This window comes from Euphorbia lathyris, chromosome 6 (assembly GCF_963576675.1).
Source record: "Euphorbia lathyris chromosome 6, ddEupLath1.1, whole genome shotgun sequence".
Taxonomy (NCBI): domain Eukaryota; kingdom Viridiplantae; phylum Streptophyta; class Magnoliopsida; order Malpighiales; family Euphorbiaceae; genus Euphorbia; species Euphorbia lathyris.
Window position 1 is genome coordinate 9,445,904 of NC_088915.1, and position 19,221 is coordinate 9,465,124.

Here is a 19,221-nt window from a genome sequence, read left to right on the forward strand (position 1 = left end):
AAAAATACCATTTTTATGGAGTTAATGGGGTAAATAGGACATTTGATGAGTTAGATGGATAAAATGACCAATTTGGATAAGTTAAGGTGGCTGAAGAATCATTAAACCAATATTTTATGATAACTTATTTTATTTTTTATTTTGAAAAGTTTTATAATAATAAATCATGTTTTCTTGACTTTCTTAATTTGTTTAAATGAATTTATTTAAAATAATCAATTAGTTTTTTGAATTTATTTATATTGAATTAAAATAATAAAGGTTTCGTTTTATCCAATTATATCTTATCATAAATTTGAAGAGTTAATTACGTGATTTGAAGTAATTTTATGAGACTAACAAGAGACTTTATAAATTTAACGGATTAATCGATTTTTTTGCCCAGAATAATAATTTAATTGCCAACTATTTAAAGTACCAGTAACGATTTGATTATTGTTATGTAGATGTTAATTGGACTAATCAGTGCATGTAGGTATAGAAGTCATGAAATTATGAGAAAACTGCAAATTTGAAAGCTCGGATTCTTCATGATGATATACATGGAGATAGAATGACCTCTAACCATGGTGAGCTTACTAGATTTTTAACTATAAGAAGCAAAATATAACTTAAGGCCACTCTTAACCGTTACAAATATATTTATCGCACGTCCTTCACCACAGTCTATCGTTACAATCCAAAAAATTTGAATAAATAAAATGAATATTGCTAAAAACTTATGATATACCTAACGAGTTTGAAGATGTGATATGTTGATTTATTAATAGAGTTAGTGAAATAAATTAGATAATCCAGGTGTCGGTCATATGATAGCGACATTACATAGACTATAGTGTATTACAAAAATAAAGAGAGAAATACATAATTTATTATGAGGATCCGATCTTTTAAGGACCTCCACGCAAAAAATGATATGTATCATAAGTAATGTCAATATGCGTGTGATGGGTCATAAATAATGTCAATATTGTCCCTAAAGTTGACAACAATGGTTAATTTAGTTCAGATTAAACTTTATGTATCAATTTCAAGGTTATAAGAATCAGATTGAACCAGCCGGTTCAATCGGAACCGTCCACTACTCCGGTCCGAAGAGAGCTATATTTTATTATAGCTGAAAACCGGTCAGAACCGCTCAAATCGGTCGGTTCAACCGTTCGAAACCGGAGTGAGCTATATTTTATTATAGTTGAAAACCGGTCAAAACCGCTCAAATCGGTTAGTTCAACCGTGAACCGCTTAAACTGATCACGGTTAAATGGTCTGACCATGGTTGCTATTTAATTAAAAAAATGGAATTTTGCTAACAAGGGAATTTGAACCTAAGATTTCTTAATCTCAAATATACTTCTCAACCATCATACTAATGTACAACTTATATTATTTATCAATAATTAATAAATATATAATTATATTTACAACTTAATATTTTAAATATTATTTAATACTATTTTTTCTATTTTATGTTTTGATAATTATTTTATTTTTCCAATATTAATGTATTTTTTAAACTTTTTATATTTATATTACTATATACTACTATCTTATTATATTTACATGTAATAATAATAATAATAATAATAATAATAATAATAATAATAATAATAATAATAATAATAATAATAATAACAACTATTTAGTTTAAGAAGTATATATTTTTAATTTTTAAATTTAATATCTCTAAAAATTAATTGATATTAAAGAAATATTTTTATTAGTATAAATTTTATAATAATGTTTTTTTTTGGTAAGAAGGGAAGAAAAAAAACAAACAAACAAAAACCTAATCCGGGATCAGTCTAGGAAGACTGACCTCAATCCTATCCTCAAGAAGAGAAGGTAACAGAAAAGAAGGAGGAACGGAAAGGGTAGAAACACCTAACATCCCCCATGCCCAGCAGCTGCCAAGCGACCCGCCACGCGGTTTTGCTCCCTATAAATATGGGAGAAGGTAAGAGAATCGAAGGCAGGACGAAGCCTCAAGATGGCTTTAATGAGATTCTGACTCTTAATGTTAATATTTACTATTAACATTAAGATAAAATATTTTAATGTTAATATTTACTATCAAGCGATCCGCCACGCGGTTTTGCTCCCTATAATGTTAATTTTTATTTCACATTATAAGATTAAATGTGAAATAAAAATATAGTATTTTATAGAATTTTGTGAACCTCAATTAAACTCCGACTGAATCCCGATTGAACCTTTAATCATTCATCGTTTGTCGTTTCCGATTTTGTAACAGGTCTGAGATCAATTTAGTCCTCAAATTAGCAAATTTTGATAAATTAGTCATAATTTTATAAATTTTAAATATTAAAATTCATTGCTTGAAATAATTTATCAAAATTTACCAACTTGAAAATTAAATTGATATATAAGTTTTTATTCATGTTAAATTAATTTAGCCACCATTTAATGACCATTTTAGGATGGATTCGCTTATCTATATTGAGCCTGTAAGTTGGTGGGCCAATTTAATATGAGTCATAATCATTTACTATTTACAACGTGATATTTCAGTAAAATTAACAAAGTTAACGTGTCATTATAGCAACATTAATAAGTTAGCAGGTTATTAATTTTTTTTTTTTTTGAAGCTAAATATCATTAATGAGCCAAAAGCCGGCAAAAGTTTAATACAGAATGAGGAAACCCACTAAGGATAATATCAAAGTAACTCTGACTAGCAAATTGAGAGGTCGCTCTAGCAAAAGCATGAGCTAAATCGTTTGCTTGTCTTCTAATGAAACGGATAGTGTAACCGCTTTGAGATGATAAAAGTGTGCGACACTGCCCAATAATATCACTAAACTCAGACTGATCCAAACTTCCTGAAGTAATAGCTTTCATAGTGGTCAAGGAATTAGATTCAAATACAATTTTACTGTAACCCGCCTTCATGGTCCATTCGAGTGCATGTAAGACCGCCCAAGCTTCCGCCTCCCTAACTTCCATAATTCCTTCCACCAGATTTGTCTGGGCCGAGATAAAAGCACCATGTGAATCTCTAAGTACTGCACTACCTCCTGTTTTTCCAAGAATTGTAAATATGCTTGCATCTGTGCAACAGGAAACAACATCAGTCGGTGGTCGGTGCCATAATTTCTGACATAAATCTTCTCTAGGTATCGTGGAAGGAATTATACTCCGCTCCCTAGCCGTTTTCCAGTCTGTTAGACAGCGCCTACTCCTACCAACGACTCCAACGGCTGTTGTGGATTTTTGATTCCAAAAGTAGTCATTCCTCGCCTCCCACCACCGCAGCAATAAAAATCTCAAAATTCCTTGCATCAGCTAATCTGCAAAAATAGAAAAAGAAACCAGCAAAGTTATTTGCATCTAGGCTTGATTGTTCAATTAAATTAGCAAGGCCCGCCTCTCTCCAAACTTCCAACACTTTTGGACATAGCAAAAATAAATGCCAATTATCCTCCAAGTCCCGAGTACACATAACACAATCATCCTCTATGTTAATCCCCCGACTCCTAAGCCGATGACGAGTTGGGATACAGTCACAAACAAGCCTCCAACAAAAATGTCTGACTTTAAATGGCACATTAGCTCTCCAAATCTTTTGCCAATCCCCCTCCATTCTATGATGTGTACTACTTGGAATTTCCTCCATTCCAAGGCGGTATGCACTACGAACCGAATAACATCCATTACGGGAAGCATTCCATATAAATTGGTCTTTTCTTCCAGATACACGCGGAGTTGACCGGATGATGGCCATTACATCTTGTTCCGAGAATATTTCTTGTAATAGTTCAACATCCCATTCAATTGTTCTAGGGATAAAAAGATCACTTACTTTTAAATTTTCCAACCCTTCAACCATTGCATTAGAGATCGTCATAGAAAGTGAATCTTTTAACCATGGATCTTTCCATACATTGATAGACGTACCATCTCCAATTTTCCACCGCCCCCCTTTTTGCAACAATAACTGAGAACCCAAATACTTCGCCAAATATAGCTTGGTGAGTGACCCATCCTAGCTTTTAGAAAATCCTCATTTGGATAGTATTTTACTTTAAAAAATTTACTGACCAAAGACTCAGGGGCTGACTGTAACCGCCAATCTTGTTTTCCGAGCATTGCTAAATTAAAGGCAGTGAATTCTTTGAATCCCAATCCACCATCATCTTTATGAATACATAATTTATCCCAAGCCAACCAATTTATCCCTCTTGACCCAACCCTCTTATTACCCCACCAAAATGAATTCAACATCTTTTGAAGTTCTTCAGCAGTTGAAATAGGAAGCATAAAAACACTCATAAAATAAACCGGCAAAGCCTAACCTGCTGCTCTGATTAGAGTATCTTTACCAGCTTTAGATAAAGGCTTAGATCTCCAAGATTGAATTTTCTTCCATAGTTTATCTTTTAACAATGCAAATATTACCTTCTTCTTTCTACCAACGAGTGAAGGTAGACCAAGATATCGACCTGTGTTGATAGGTTGAGAAACTTCCAAAATAGATGAGATCCCCTCTACCAGCATTGGATGTACATTATTACTATACAGTATGCCAGATTTAGAAAAATTGATGGCTTGTCCCGAAGCATGCTCATACAAATTTAGCAACTTTTTTAATTCCCTACACTCCTCAACATTAGCTTGAACAAACAGAAAAGCATCATCAGCAAACAATAAATGAGAGATTGAGGGTGCCCTTTTATTCACTTTAGCTCCATGAATAACCCCCCTACTCTCTGCATCCAACAACAAAGCAGACAGCCCTTCAACACATAATAGAAATAAATAAGGTGATAGTGGGTCTCCTTGTCTCAAACCTCTCCGGGGGGGGGGGGGGGGGGGGGGGGGGGAAGGACCAACAATTTGATCATTAACTTTAATAGAATATTTAACTGATTTAACACAGAGCATTATATATCCAATCCACACCTCTGAGAATCCCAACTTCATGAGAACTTTTGACAAATAATCCCAACTCATTCTATCATATGCTTTGCTTATATCTATCTTAAGTGCAACCTCCCCTTTTTCCTTCCAATATTTCTTTTCATACTATGAATTATTTCAAAAGCAATCAAAATATTATCATGAATAGATCTACCTTTAATAAAGGTAGATTGAGATTCTGCTATGAGATTAGGAAGCATTTCTTTTAATCGATTTGCAAGGACTTTTGAGATGATTTTATAAATCACATTGCATAAAGCAATGTGCCTTAAGTCCTTCATAGACAAAGGTTGATCACATTTCGGGATGAGGGTAATAATTGAATCATTTAAAGTAGGAGGGAACTTGCCTATCTCCAACCAAGACTTACCTGCTTGAAAAATCGCGGGACCTATCAACAGCCAAAATCGTTGAAAGAAGCCAGCATTAAAACCATTCGGGCCGGGGGCCTTATCCGGGTGCATGTCAAAAAGCGCCACTCGGAACTCATCAAGGGTAAATGGTTTAGATAACTTATTATTATCTAGAGGAGTGACCTTTGTTTTGATTAAACTGCAAACGGATGACAAATCGCTACACCTACCAGCATCATCAAACAAATTATTAAAATACGAGATCGCCTCTTTGCATAACTCATCCGTACTCGACGCCCATCTCCCATCATCCCTCTGTAATTTCACAATTTTATTCCTCTTTTGTCTACCATTTGCATAAGCATGAAACAATTTCGTATTTGAATCTCCATCTCTAAACCAATCAATTTTTGCTCTCTGCCTCCAATGGTCTTCCCATTTTAGAAGTCTATCAATCAATTTTATTCTTATTGCTTCATATTCTTCAGCCGCTGCCCCAGATTCCGCCTCTCTTAATTGATCAAGTCTAGCTGAGCACTTACTCACCTCCTCACGCTCAGCACGAAGTAAATCCCTGCCCCAACGATCAAGTGAACTTGACACAGTATCTAATTTATCCAGCAACGGCATAAAATCGGCCTTATTCCAGCTCTCCTTCACTGTTTCCTCCAATGTTGCCTCCCTAAACCACTTCCTTTCAAACATAAATCTCTTACACGGCCGACTCTCAATATATGTAAGTGTGTTTACCAGAATCGGACTATGATCCGATAGGGGAGCCGTGATATTAAGCAAAGAGGCTTCAGGGAAAAGAAGTAGCCAGCCAGAATTGGCCATTGCCCTATCCAGCTTTTCTTGCACTTCATTCCATTTACCTCTATGCCTGATCCATGTAAATGGATAACCCCTCCAAGGTAAGTCGAGTAAACCACAATCACTTATCGCTTCTCTAAAGCCTTGAAAACACCAGTCAGGGTGATCGTGTTCACCTTTTTTATCTTCTGGAGAAAGTAGATCGTTAAAATCACCAATAATCGTCCATGGTAATGACGAAGCGAAGGCAATAGAGCGCATCAAGTCCCAAGAAACTCTTCTTCTAGCCCTCTCCGGGAATCCATAAAATCCAGTTAATCTCCAGTTCCCTTTAATTGAATCCGTAATTTCCATATCAATGTGATTATTAGAAAAAGATAAGAGTGAGCACTCCCCAGCCTCTCTCCATAGAATACACATCCCACCACTACGTCCTACACAGTCAACCACAAAGCAGCCAGCAAAATTAATTTTACTCTTAATGAATTCAATACGTGCTTTACACACCAAAGCCTCAAACAAAAACACCACATTTTGTGAACTCTAATTAGCTCACAAACAACAGGAATTGCCCTAGCATGTCCCAAGCCACGGCAATTCCAACTCAAAATTTTCATATGGCTGGGCAGACCCCATCGATCGGGCCTGCCGGTGATCCGTTTTTTGGAACGGTCTCCATATTAGTAATCTTCTTATTTTCTGTAATGTTTCTCTCATGTCCATCCTGTTCATCGCATGCCATCATGCTATTTGATTTGTTTGGATTAACACTCACTGAATCTACATTTATCCCTTCTGTTTCCGCCCTCCTTCTTTTTCTTTCCTCTGGGATAATTAGCACCTCATCCATAACCATCGCATCAGAAGACCTACTCTCTTCCTCTCTCCTAGTAGCCGTAACGCCAAAGTTATGGGCTAAGAGAGATAAGTTACTAACTTGCGTGATTGTTTGCTCCATTCTTCCTTGAAAATCTGTAGCATTCTCACCTTCTTCTCTCAACCATCTTTCTCCTCCAATTGCATTGAGGCGTCTATTAGGTGCCCGGATACTTGCATCCCAGTTTCTTACCACAGAATCCAACGGCTGCTCAAAAAACTTGGAACAATGCCTATCGATATGTCCAATTATCCCACAAATGAAGCAAAAGCAACGCAATTTTTCATATTTAAAGGTTGCTCTCAGCCAATTGCCCCCTAACTCTCTTAACTTACTTCTCTTTTTTTAGAGGTAATCTAATATCAATTTTTACCCTTATTCTAAGAAACGTTCTCTCAACTGACCATTTATTTTTATTATCTGAGGCAATATATGTACCAATAAAATTTTCCAGCACCTTCTCAACAGTTTCAGAGAATAATCCTGCATTCAAACCATGCACCTACACCCAGATATTCACAAAATGCAAAGGAACAGTACTTGGTTCTTCTCCTTGGCCAATTTCTTGTAACACAAAAATATTATTATCAAATGACTATGAACTACCTTCCATCACCCAATGGAAATCATGTTTATGGTAAAACCTAAATAAAATCAGCCTCACTCTTAAATCTTAAATCTGTTATGGTTATACCTTTACCCGGCCTCCACAAGCTTGCCATTCGACTCTTAAATATATTGAAATTAAAATTTTTGTCCGTATTAACGAACCAACTAGACACAGTGCATATGAAATCTCTTCCGGCTGATCTCCAATGTCAGGGAACTCAAGTCCATCGTCAATCAGTTCCGTTTGAACTGATGGTCCTTCCATTATTGCAGCCTCCACTCAAGGATCAGACAAGAAGAATAAAAATTGTTTCAACCTTCAATCAAAATTACACATCAAACCCAGTATGATAATTTGTTATTAGCCACTTAATGACATGTAACAAAACACTAAATATAGAATGTATCATTCATCCACCCAATTTCAACATTTTGGACAGTAATAATTAGATTAATGTAAATTCTTTCGAATCAGAATACGAAATGGTCTATTCACAGCCGCAAGTAGATCCAGATTCACCCGCCGGAATCATAAACCGAACCTTCCCACCGCACACTGATCGGAGCCGCCGCAAAGACATATCGGAACTGTCGCAACCAGATCGGAGTTGTAAGAAGATCTGAGCCGTAATCAGATCGTAGCCGCCGCACAAAGATCTGAACCGTAGACAGATCGGAATCGTATACAAACCGGCGCCACCGCAAGCAGATCGAAGCCGCAAACAGATCGGAGCCCGTTTCACCCACCGCTCGCAGATCGGAGAACAGAGCCCGTTTCACCCACCGCTCGCAGATCGGAGAACAGAGCCACAGATCCTTAGACGAAAACAGAGAACCACGGAAGCACAGATCCGCCACCGAAGAAGAAAACACAGAAAAAAAATGCCAATCAGTAAAATATGGGTATAGAAACCCTAGATTTCATTAGTTTCATTTTTAATAACTTATTTTTTCTAAAGTGCAAAACACTCTCTCTTTTGTAGGGGTGTTCATCGGTCGGTTCGGTTTAAAAACCGAACCGAACCGAAATAACTAAAAACCGAATAGCCTTAAAAATAAAAACCGAACCTAACCAAATAATAATAAATAACCAAACCAAACCGATCGAATTATTTCGGTTTAGTTCGGTTCGGTTATTCAGTTTCCTTATATTAAAAAATTTCATTAATTATTTTTATGTAATGTTAATATTATTATTGGGTATTTACTTATATATATACAACAATTTTTATTTTTATTTTTCTTTTTGGATTGAAAGAAAAAAAAAGAATAGAAAGAAAAAACATAGAAATTTTATATAGAAACGATTCCAAATATGAATTAGTGTACAATTGTACTAAATTGGTAGATAAACATTAAATAGACCAATAATATAATCAGTTACAAGCAATCCAAAAACTATGATGCTTAACAAATAATATAAGTCTAAATCAAATATAACTTAGACAATAGATGACATATACTAATTATATAATAAATCAAATTTCTAATTATACTTAATTTATTTCGGTCTGTTCGGTTAATTCGGTAATTTTGATTTAAAAACCGAACCGATCGAAATATTATAAAAATAAAACCGAAACCGAACCTAATAGACCGAAAACTAAACCGAAATTCATCGGTTCGGTCGGTTATTTCGGTTCGGTTCGGTTTTTTGCACACCCCTACTCTTTTGAAATAAAAATTAAAAACATAACATTCCACTATTTGTAAATATAGAAAACCACGTGGATTTTTTTTTAAAGACTGTTTTATTTTATCTGCATTTCAAATTGCATTTTTAATAGTTTGAATTTTTATGAATATATATTTGATGTAGTTATAGTTAGGACTCTAATCAAGCCGAGTAGAGCCGAACTTTTCCTATTCATGCTCGACTTGACAAAAAATGGATGAACTTGAGCTCGAGTTTAACATCTTGTTCGTGAGTTGCTCACGAGTAGCTCGTTTATTTGTTCGCGAGCAGCTCATTACTTCTATTCATAAACTTTGCTTGCAAACAACTCGTTAGTTATATTCATTAATTACTCATTTGAAATTTTTTAAGGGTTAATTTCAAATGAAAACCCATTATTTCACGTTTTTCTTTGCAGGTCATTAAATGTGGTTGGCAAAATTTGACCGTTAACAACCTCAAAATGAAAATTTTCAAGAATTAAAGTTGTTTAGTACATATTTACTATAGAACCACATTTTTTATTTTTTAAAATCATCATTTTTTAAGTTTTTATCTTTAAACATTAACTTTCTTTCTCATAAAAAACACGTAAATGACTTTAAACCTAAAAAATTGAAGAATTAAAATTGCTTAAAATATCATTTAATTCTTGAAAATTTGCATTTTTAGGTCGTTATCGGCCAAATTTGGAAAACTGAAAATTTTACTAACCACACCGATCTGCAAAAAAAAATATGAAATCACATGGTTTTATTTAAAATTAACCCTTTTTTTACCAAAAAAAAAACCTAGTTTTGTAAACTAAAAATTAAATTTAATAAAAAAAACTACATAATTTTACCTTTCCTCTTATATAGAAACACTATTATAAAAATAATAACTGAATCAAGTTTGCTCGCGAGTTTATTCATGAAAATTATAATCGAGCTTGTCCATAAGCTTGTTTATAAAATTATAACTAAGCCTACTCGCGAACTTTCAAATTGAGTTTGAAAGTGCTCAAGCTCGGCTCGTTAACGAATCGGGTCAAACATGATCAAACTTTTAGCAAGCTGAACATCGAACTGCTCATGAGCGGCTAGACTCATTTACAACCCTAATTATAATAAAACTAAAAAAACTATTTTCAAACTGTAAAAAAGATGTATGTTTAATACATCATCCACCCTTTAAAGTTGTCCAAAAAAAGATGGCATTACATCCATTTTGGTCTCTAAACTAAAGCTTAAAAATCAATTAGAACCCTAAACTATCAAAATCATCAATTAAGTCCCTAAACTAAGCAAAAATAATCAATTGAGTCTCTATCCTATCCTAAAATCGGAAACTGTGACTATTTGATATAGACTGTAATAATATCTATGTTGATTCAAAATGAGTTTGAAAAAAAAAATGTATGAAATTGTTTAACCGAATGATTTTCGATAAGGCCTCAATTGAAGATTTTTGTTTAGAATAGGGACTCAATTGATGATTTTTAGCTAGTTCAGGGACCTAGTTGATGATTTTGATAGTTTAGGGTTTTAATTGACTTTGAAACCTTAGTTTAGGGATCCAAATGGATGTTATGCCAAAAAAGATTAATTGACCTCTTTAACTTTTAAAATGTCTTAATAGCTCCCTTAACTTGCTTAAAATGTCTCAATAGCCATTTCAACTTACTTAAAATATAGTTAATTAATCACTCGATTGTAAAAAAGTAAGCTTCAGGTAGAAAGTGTGTTGCACCCACTTTGAAATGTGCTTTACATAATTCACATATTAGATTAAAACATATTAAAAACTAATTCTTACTTGCTCAATATTAGAACCTCATACCTCGACCTTGGTTATTTTATTTTTTCAAGGTGCGTACAACATATCTTCCACATGCAACTTATTTCTTTGCAATCGAGTGATTATTTGCCTACATTTTAAGCAAGTTGAGTGGGTTATCAGAATATTGTAAGCAAGTTCATAGAGTTATCGGTATATTTTAAAGCTTTAAGGGCCAATCAATAAAAATAAATATGACAAAAAGGATAATTGTGCAAATAAATTGTTTCAGCATATTACCGTGTCAGAAATTAATAACGTTAACCAGAAATTACCAGTAGTTTAAAGTACTAATAATAATTTTATTATTGTTATGCAGCTACTGGTGTTAGTCTATCAAAGAAATATCTAAACTCTAACGATTTCAAAGTCTTAAGGGGCTCATTTGTTACAGTAGCAAACGAGTACTTAAAATGAATTAAAAACATGATGTTTCATGTAAAAACTTGTATCTCCAAATTGATAAGGTTCAAGCTATAATTAACAAGTTTCGAACACATTTCGTTAACTACTACTCTTAGAAGCTCAAAATTCGGTTTCGACTAACATTTCTATAATTTAAGAAAATTAGAAACACGCTTTTAAAATAAAGCCCATTTAGAAAAGCAAACAAATGCTATTAACTAATCAATCCATCATTAGTCTTAAATCCCTGATGTTTTCAAAATCACCTCCCTCAAAGCTCAAACTATCAAAATGAGAATACATTGTTGTTTCAATTTCGGTTTTCAAATTTCGGTTTTCAATACTTGTTAGCTGATTCCTAAGTTTCCAAATTTAATTAAATAAAAATGATATTTTAGAAGTAAGACAAAATCAGAGCAAAGAAGACTCTGCATTTTATGTTCCTTTATCCAAGAAGTCTCAAGTCATAGGATATGATATGCGAACTCATGGAAACAAACAACTGATGCAGTAACAATAACAAAGAAGGAAAAATAGAGATAAAAGAAACAAACAGTAGATAATCGCAGCAGCAGAGAACTTTGATTCTGTCCCAAGCATAATGAACCAGAAATTGATAAGAATCACCACATTGATGATAAAAAAAAGGACATTATCAGTATTCAAGGTAGGTAAAACTCAATCAAAAACATAAAACAAAAAAAGCATCTTATTCTTTTCGTTGATAACATTACCCAGACCAAGCTCAAAGTTATCCGAGAACTTATCAGATATGGACCTGCTAACTAAAATCCTTCACCCCTCGACTATTATATCACTTAAGAGTTAAAGGAATCCATTCAAAAAAACGCAGCAGCAGCAGCAGCAAAAATCAGTCATAATTAGAAGAGTGCTAAAAAATGGATGCAACGGTGAAAAAGAAAGATACGTACCTGTAGGCTTAATAGAGAAAGTGTGTTCACATTTCTTCTCTATCTCTGTATCTCCAAAAACGGAAAATATGGGTAAAGTGAATCGAGAAAGCAGAAATGGATAAAAAAATCAGAAAAACACAACACTCCTTCCAATTTTAACAATGACAAATACTTAAAATTACCTGAAAACTTCTATTTCCAAATTGATAAGGTTTGACCTATAATTAACAGAAACTTTGATTTCGAAGAGTTTGCTTCGATAACTACTACTCTTAGAAATTCGTAGTCAGTTTTGAATCACATTTCTATAAAAAAAAAGGGCGGCCCGGTCGCATTACGCGTCCCCGCTGAGCGAGGGTCCGGGGAGGGGTCCCACCACAAGGGTGTATTGGGGGCAAGCCTTCCCTTACCAATTTAATTGGCAAGAGGCCGCCCCTAAGACTCGAACCCGTGACCTCTGGTCACACGACAACAACGTTTTACCGTTGCGCCAAGGCTCGCCCTCTGAATCACATTTCTATAATTTAAAAAAATTAGAAATCATTTTTTAAAATAAAGCCCATTTATAAAAGCAAAAAAAAAAAATGCTATTGACTAATCAATCCATTATTCGTCTTATATCCCTAAGGGTTTTCTAAATCACCTCCTCCAAAGCTCAAACTACCAAAATGAGAACCATTTATTCCTCTATCGTAACCTTCTTTTTCCTCTTATCCAGCTTTTACACAATTTTATTCATTTTCTATGTAAAAGATAATAGATGCATCCTTAAAATTATAAAATTTAATAATATACATTCCTATATTTTTATTATTTACATATTTCTTTGGGGAATACATTGCTCTTTCAATTTCTGTTTTCTTAGAGTTCAATGAGAGAGACCACGTAAATGTAATTAAACTCGATTAAGAATTAAGTTCTTACGATTGATCTGGAGTCTATAATCAATTGGAAGCAACCAAGTCCTCTTCATCGTGCAGATTAGGTACAGAACCTATAACATGTATAAAATCTACACATACAAAAACAAGTATGTTAGCTTGCCTATATAATGAAAATACATACAGGTACTATCTGCATATTTATAGAAAAAACAGATTAGTTCACAAATTGATAAGAATCACCTGCACTTCACAAAGCCGAGCCTCAATTCTTCTCCCTATAGCTCAACGAATCACCACATGACCCTGCTCCTTTTTCCATCTAAAACATGTTCACCGAACCTTAGGACCATTATGGGACTGCTCCTTATCACCAGACTTAACAGAAAACACTAGACGCTCAAATAGCATCAAATCCAATACACCAATAGCAGAAGCCATAGACTAAGTTGTACAAGTAAGACACATTCTTAAAAGAAAAAGATTATAATTAAGCTCAAAAGTCTCTTTCACGAGCAAAAACATCCTATAAAGAGTTGTGAATATATACAATCAACTAGTGGCTTCACGTACTTCGTAATAAATATTAAAGTACAAATAATTTACAATAGCAAAACATTCACGCACTTCTTAATAAACATTAAAGTACAAATAATTTACAATAGCAAAACAATCATTCGTAAGCAGGTATTGAATATGAAATTTCAGCTCATCTTTCTGGCTGCTTATCCATAAACATATAAATTTACAGTAGTTTCAAAAAGTCATTATTCTCTATTATCTGCAGAGAACCCTTGTCACGCATTTCATGGATTAGTTGTGATGCCCTTGAAAAATCCTTGTGCCGGAGAAACCCAAGGATAATGACGTTATAAGAGCAATTATCTGGTAAGATGCCATTCTCTTCCATTTTTCTGAAGACTCTGTATGCTTTATCCATCGATTTTCCTCTGCTTAGTCCATCAATTATTATATTGAATGTGTAGATATTGGGTTGCAATCCATCAGTAGAAAGCTTTGCAATCAAATCCTTTGCATCTTCAACCCTTCCATCTTTAAACAAGCTATCAATTAAGGTACTATATATGAATATAGAAGGCTTGAACTTGCTCATTTTCATTCTCTGAAATATGTCCAGTGCAATTTTAAGCTTTCCACATTTACAAAAACCATTTATCAAAGTTGAGTAAGTTACTACATCGGGAGGACAAGCACTTGCACGCATGTATTTGAAAAGCTTTAGTGCTGCCCAAGGGTGCCCAACACTGCATAACCCATGGATAAGAGAATTATAAGTATAATGGTTGGGAATTATACCTTTATCAAGCATTTCTTCGAGAAGTTCCACTGCTGCATCTATCCTTTTACGCTTACAAAACCAATTAATCAAGATACTATAAGTCTGAACATCAGGTTCACAGTCCTTCTTCGCCATCACCTGAAACACTTTGTTTGCTTTACGCATTAGTCCATGTAAACCATATCCATCTATTAAAGAACTATAAGTTACAACGTCAGGTACTATGCCCCTTCCAATCATCATGCTGACCATACATTCAGCCTTCACTATCATTCCTTCTTTAAAGAGTTCATCGACCAATATGTTGAAAGTAACTACATCTGGAGCTACATTTGTATCCAACATTCTATTGAACAACATGAAAGCTTCTTTCCAATTGTTGGACCAGCACAGACCGTGAATTAAAGAATTGTAGGTAATAACATTTGGAGCTACATTCCTATCCAACATATCATTCAACAACACTAAAGCCTTTTTCCACTTGCTAATACAGCACAGACCATGAATTAAAGAACTATAAGTGATAACATTTGGCGAAATACCGCGACTCCTAAGCTTCATAAAGATGTCAAATGCTTCTGTAACTAAGTTATGCTTGCAAAGACCATCAATTATAGTAGTATAAGTGACCACATCAGGCTCACAGCCTCTCTCAGTCATTCTCTTCAGCAAAGAAATTGCAGCATACATATTACCAATTTTACTCAGCCCTTTGACAATAACATTATATGTATATAAATTTGGTTGATAACCTAAAGCAGATATCTTATCAAACAAATCTACTGCATCATCAACTTGACCATCCATACATAACCCATTGATCAAGGTAGTAAAAGTTATAATGGTCGGCTCCAAACCAAGCTTGAAAATTTTGGCCAAGATAGAGAACCCACAATTAAGACGCTCTAAATGAGAGAAGCAATTAATTAGGATGTTAAAAGTATAAAGATTAGGCTTAATTCTCACCGATTCCATCTGCTTCGACAATAAAATGGCAGACTGAAAATCTTTCATTCTAACGAGTGCAGACAACAATTTGTTGAATTCAATGACAGAAGGTCGGGGCTTCATACGAAGAAGCTGATGAAAGGAAGCCATAACTTCAGTGGAGGCAACACTTGAATTATGAAACGGAGATATAGAACCCAAAATCTGATAAAATAAAGGAGGGAGAGGGGAATGTGAAGAGGGAGAAAGAAGAAAGCGTCTTGAGATGGAAGTGAGCATGGTGGATGGAGTTGATCGGAGACCGAGTGACAAATTTGGATTGCGGCGGCGATGTGGGAGGGAAATCCCTGATATAACTGCAGTTGAGGGTTTGGTAATGTTGCAAATTGCAATTGGAGAATTAATGGAAATCCCTAATATATATAATTGACCATTGATTTTTGTTTGATAGTAATAAAAATAATTTTATAACTAAATAATCTTTAATAATTAATGAAAAATTATAAAATAGAAAAAAATATTAATTTAATACAAATCCAGAACTTTATCACAAAAAAAAAAAAAAACGATTATTTTCGATTTAACATCTTGTAATTCTCTTTTAAAATGATATACATTTCAGTTTATTTAAATCTAATCATATTCTTTATTACGTACTTATGAAGTTAATTATATCATTTTTCGGTACAACTTTATCGTCTTTACACGCTGAATTAATATTAATTCTATTTTCAATTCGGGTTGTTCGTGATTGTGGATTTACTGCTTTATCAGTAACTTCTGACTCTGTATCTGCGATCACATTAATAAGAGGTGATCAGGTTATAGCTAACTCTTTGGGAGTAATTATTGGGGATATTTTGGAGGAGGTAAAATCATTTTTGTCAATTGATTTTGTTCATGAGAGGCGGCAAGCTAATTCGGTAGCGCATAATTTAGCAGCTTGGGCTAGCTCTCTTTCTCAGTTGGAAATTCTTATAAAAGATTTTCCTTTGTGTGTTTGTTCTTGTATTCAAAATGATTGTGCTTGGTTTGTTTCGTAATATAAAGTTCTGTTCATCAAAAAAAAAAAAATTATATCATTTTACAAAAGTTCAAAAAACTCACAAGACACTTTATAAAAACATCCCCAATACATTATATTACATACCACTCAATACTATCCCATTGTTAATAAACTTTTATTCTATTAAACTAGGCTTAATATATCATTTACTCCATGATCTTATCTAAAAAGTTTGATTACCTCTCTGAACTTTTAAAGTATCTCAATAGCTTCAGCCACTTACGCATTTTAGAGGATTAACTGGTCATTTTATACAATTTCAGTGGGCTATTAAAATATTTTGAAAGTTCTGAGGGCTAGTCAAACGTTTTGGACAAGGCCATGAAGCAAATGATGTATTAAGCCATTAAACTATCTCCTCAATCTTTAAGAAACACTATAATCACTCAATTATATAAGACCTACTAATTAATTTAATAATATATTCTATTATTTTTAATAATAATAAAAATTAAAATTAAAACTAAAAATTCATTTTTAATTAATAAGTTAACATGTCATTATAGCGACATTAATGGTTAAATTCATTTTTTTAAGAGTTGAAGTCCTTATTTTTTCTAAAGTGTAAAACGAGGAAAATTTTAGGGTACTTCTGGAGTAATATTCCCGATTAATAAATCTAGAATATATGTACATATATTTTTACTTTCCACCAATCATGTCCAATGTTGTGGTATTCAAAACGATTTTCATTGATTAGGAGTATTACTTTAGAAATACTGTAAAATTTCTCGAAAAACGCATTTATCTTTTTTGCAATAAAAATTTAAAAACACAACATTCCACTAAGAAATAGACTTGTTCACAGGCCCGGTTACTCACCCGGACCGTCCATGCCCGTGTTCCCTGGGTCAGGTTTGAACATGAAAATTTGTCTCTAGACCCAGCACGACCCAGGCCCGCTAAAGCCCGTCTTTTTTTACGGGCTTGGAATTTATAAAAATAGCATGGACCGACCTGTCTATTAATATTAATTAATAAATTTATATATTTAGTAATATTTATTTTTAAGTATATTTTATTAGTAAAAATTATATAAATATATTTAGATAGGTTTATATGGGTTTGGGATTTGATTTTTGAGTCCGAGTCCACACTGGCCCCAGCCCGTCTAAATTAATAGTGGGCTGGGCTGGACTTGGACTGAGTATTTTTAGATAAAATCCTGCTAGATCCGGCCCAACCCATGAACATGTCTACTCAGAAATATAAAAAAAACCACCTGAATTATTTTAAAAGAATATTATTCATTTTTTGAAATAACATTCTCAGTACTTCAAATTTTTATACATATATATTTGATGTGGTTATAGTTAGGACTGCAATTAAGCCGAGCTAAGCCGAGCTTTGCCTACTCATGTTCGACTAAACAAAAAATGGATGAGTTTGAGCTCGAGTTTGACATCTTGTTCGTGAATTGCTCGTGAGCAGTTCATTTATTTGCTCACGAGAATCTCATTACTTCTCTTCATTAATTATACTCATTTGAACTTACTGTAACACAAAACTATCTACTTTTGAAAACTAAAAATTAAAGTTTTACAAAAAAAAAAAAACTACATAATTTTACGTTTCCTCTTTTGTCAAAATACTATTATAAAAATAATAATTGTACCAAGTTTGTTCACAATGAAAATTATAACCGAGCTTGTTTATAAACTTATAACTAAGCATGCTCGCGAACTTTCAAATCGAGTTTCATCGTGCTCAAGCTCGGCTTGTTTACGAATCGGGCCAAAACATGGTCGAATTTTTAGCGAGCTGAATATTGAACTGGTCATGAGTGACTCGACTCATTTACAACCCTAATTATAATAAAGGCTTAATACATCATTTACCCCCCTCCCCCGAACTTGTCCAAAAAGTTTGATTGACCCTCTGAACTTTCAAAGTATCTTGATAGCCTCCTCAAATTGCATAAGATGTTTAGTTGGCCTCCTGAACTTGTATAAAATGTAATCAATTAATCACTCGGTTGTAAAAAAAAGTAAACTTATACAGAAAATGTATTGCACGCGTCTTAAAATGTTATTACATAATTCACAGAATAAATTAAAAATTAAGTTATTACTTGCTCAACTATAAAACTTGTCTTCTTTAATATTAGAACCGCAAACTCCGACCTTAGTTGTTTTACTTTTTTTTAAGACGCGTGCAATACATCTTCCACATTTAACTTACTTTTTTTACAATTAAGTGATTAATTGATTATATTTTATGCAAGGTTAGGGGGCTAACTGAAAATTTTATGCAAGTTGAGGGGAGTATCTTGTTGAAATTTTAGGGGTCAATCAAACTTTTGTGACAAGTTCAGGATGCAAACAATGTATTAAGCCTATAATAAAATAATACAAATCTATTTTCAATCTGTAAAAAAAATGTAGGTTTAATACATCAGTCGCGTTAAAAAAAACTTGACTGGTCTCCTGAACTTTCAAAGTATCTAAATAGCTCCCTCAACTTGCTTAAGATGTCTTAATAGCCATCTCAAATTGCTTAAAATATAGTCAACTAATCACTCGATTGTAAAAAAACTAAGTTGCATTCAGAAAGGGTGTTACACCCGCTTTGAAATATTATTACATAATTCACAGATTAGATTAAAACATATTAAAGATGAAGTT

General features: G+C 33.6%; 1 protein-coding gene across 1 annotated transcript; it reads right to left on the reverse strand.

The window, feature by feature from the left end:
* Positions 1-13,828: 13,828 nt before the first annotated feature.
* Positions 13,829-15,904, reverse strand: LOC136232467 (pentatricopeptide repeat-containing protein At1g63400-like). Its single transcript, XM_066021646.1, has 2 exons — positions 14,601-15,904; positions 13,829-14,336 (listed from the first exon to the last, which is right to left on the reverse strand). The coding sequence occupies exons 1-2, from the start codon at positions 15,808-15,810 to the stop codon at positions 14,029-14,031; spliced, it is 1,518 nt and encodes a 505-aa protein (XP_065877718.1). The 5' UTR covers positions 15,811-15,904; the 3' UTR covers positions 13,829-14,028.
* Positions 15,905-19,221: the final 3,317 nt, after the last annotated feature.

Bases quoted from the DNA above. Each gene is read 5' to 3' on its own strand.
- LOC136232467 (XM_066021646.1), bottom strand. From the start codon at position 15,810: ATGCTCACTTCCATCTCAAGACGCTTTCTTCTTTCTCCCTCTTCACAT. The intron at 14,337-14,600 runs GTATAATTCCCA...GCTTGTTTAAAG, and splicing joins CGAAGAAATGCTTGATAAAG to ATGGAAGGGTTGAAGATGCA.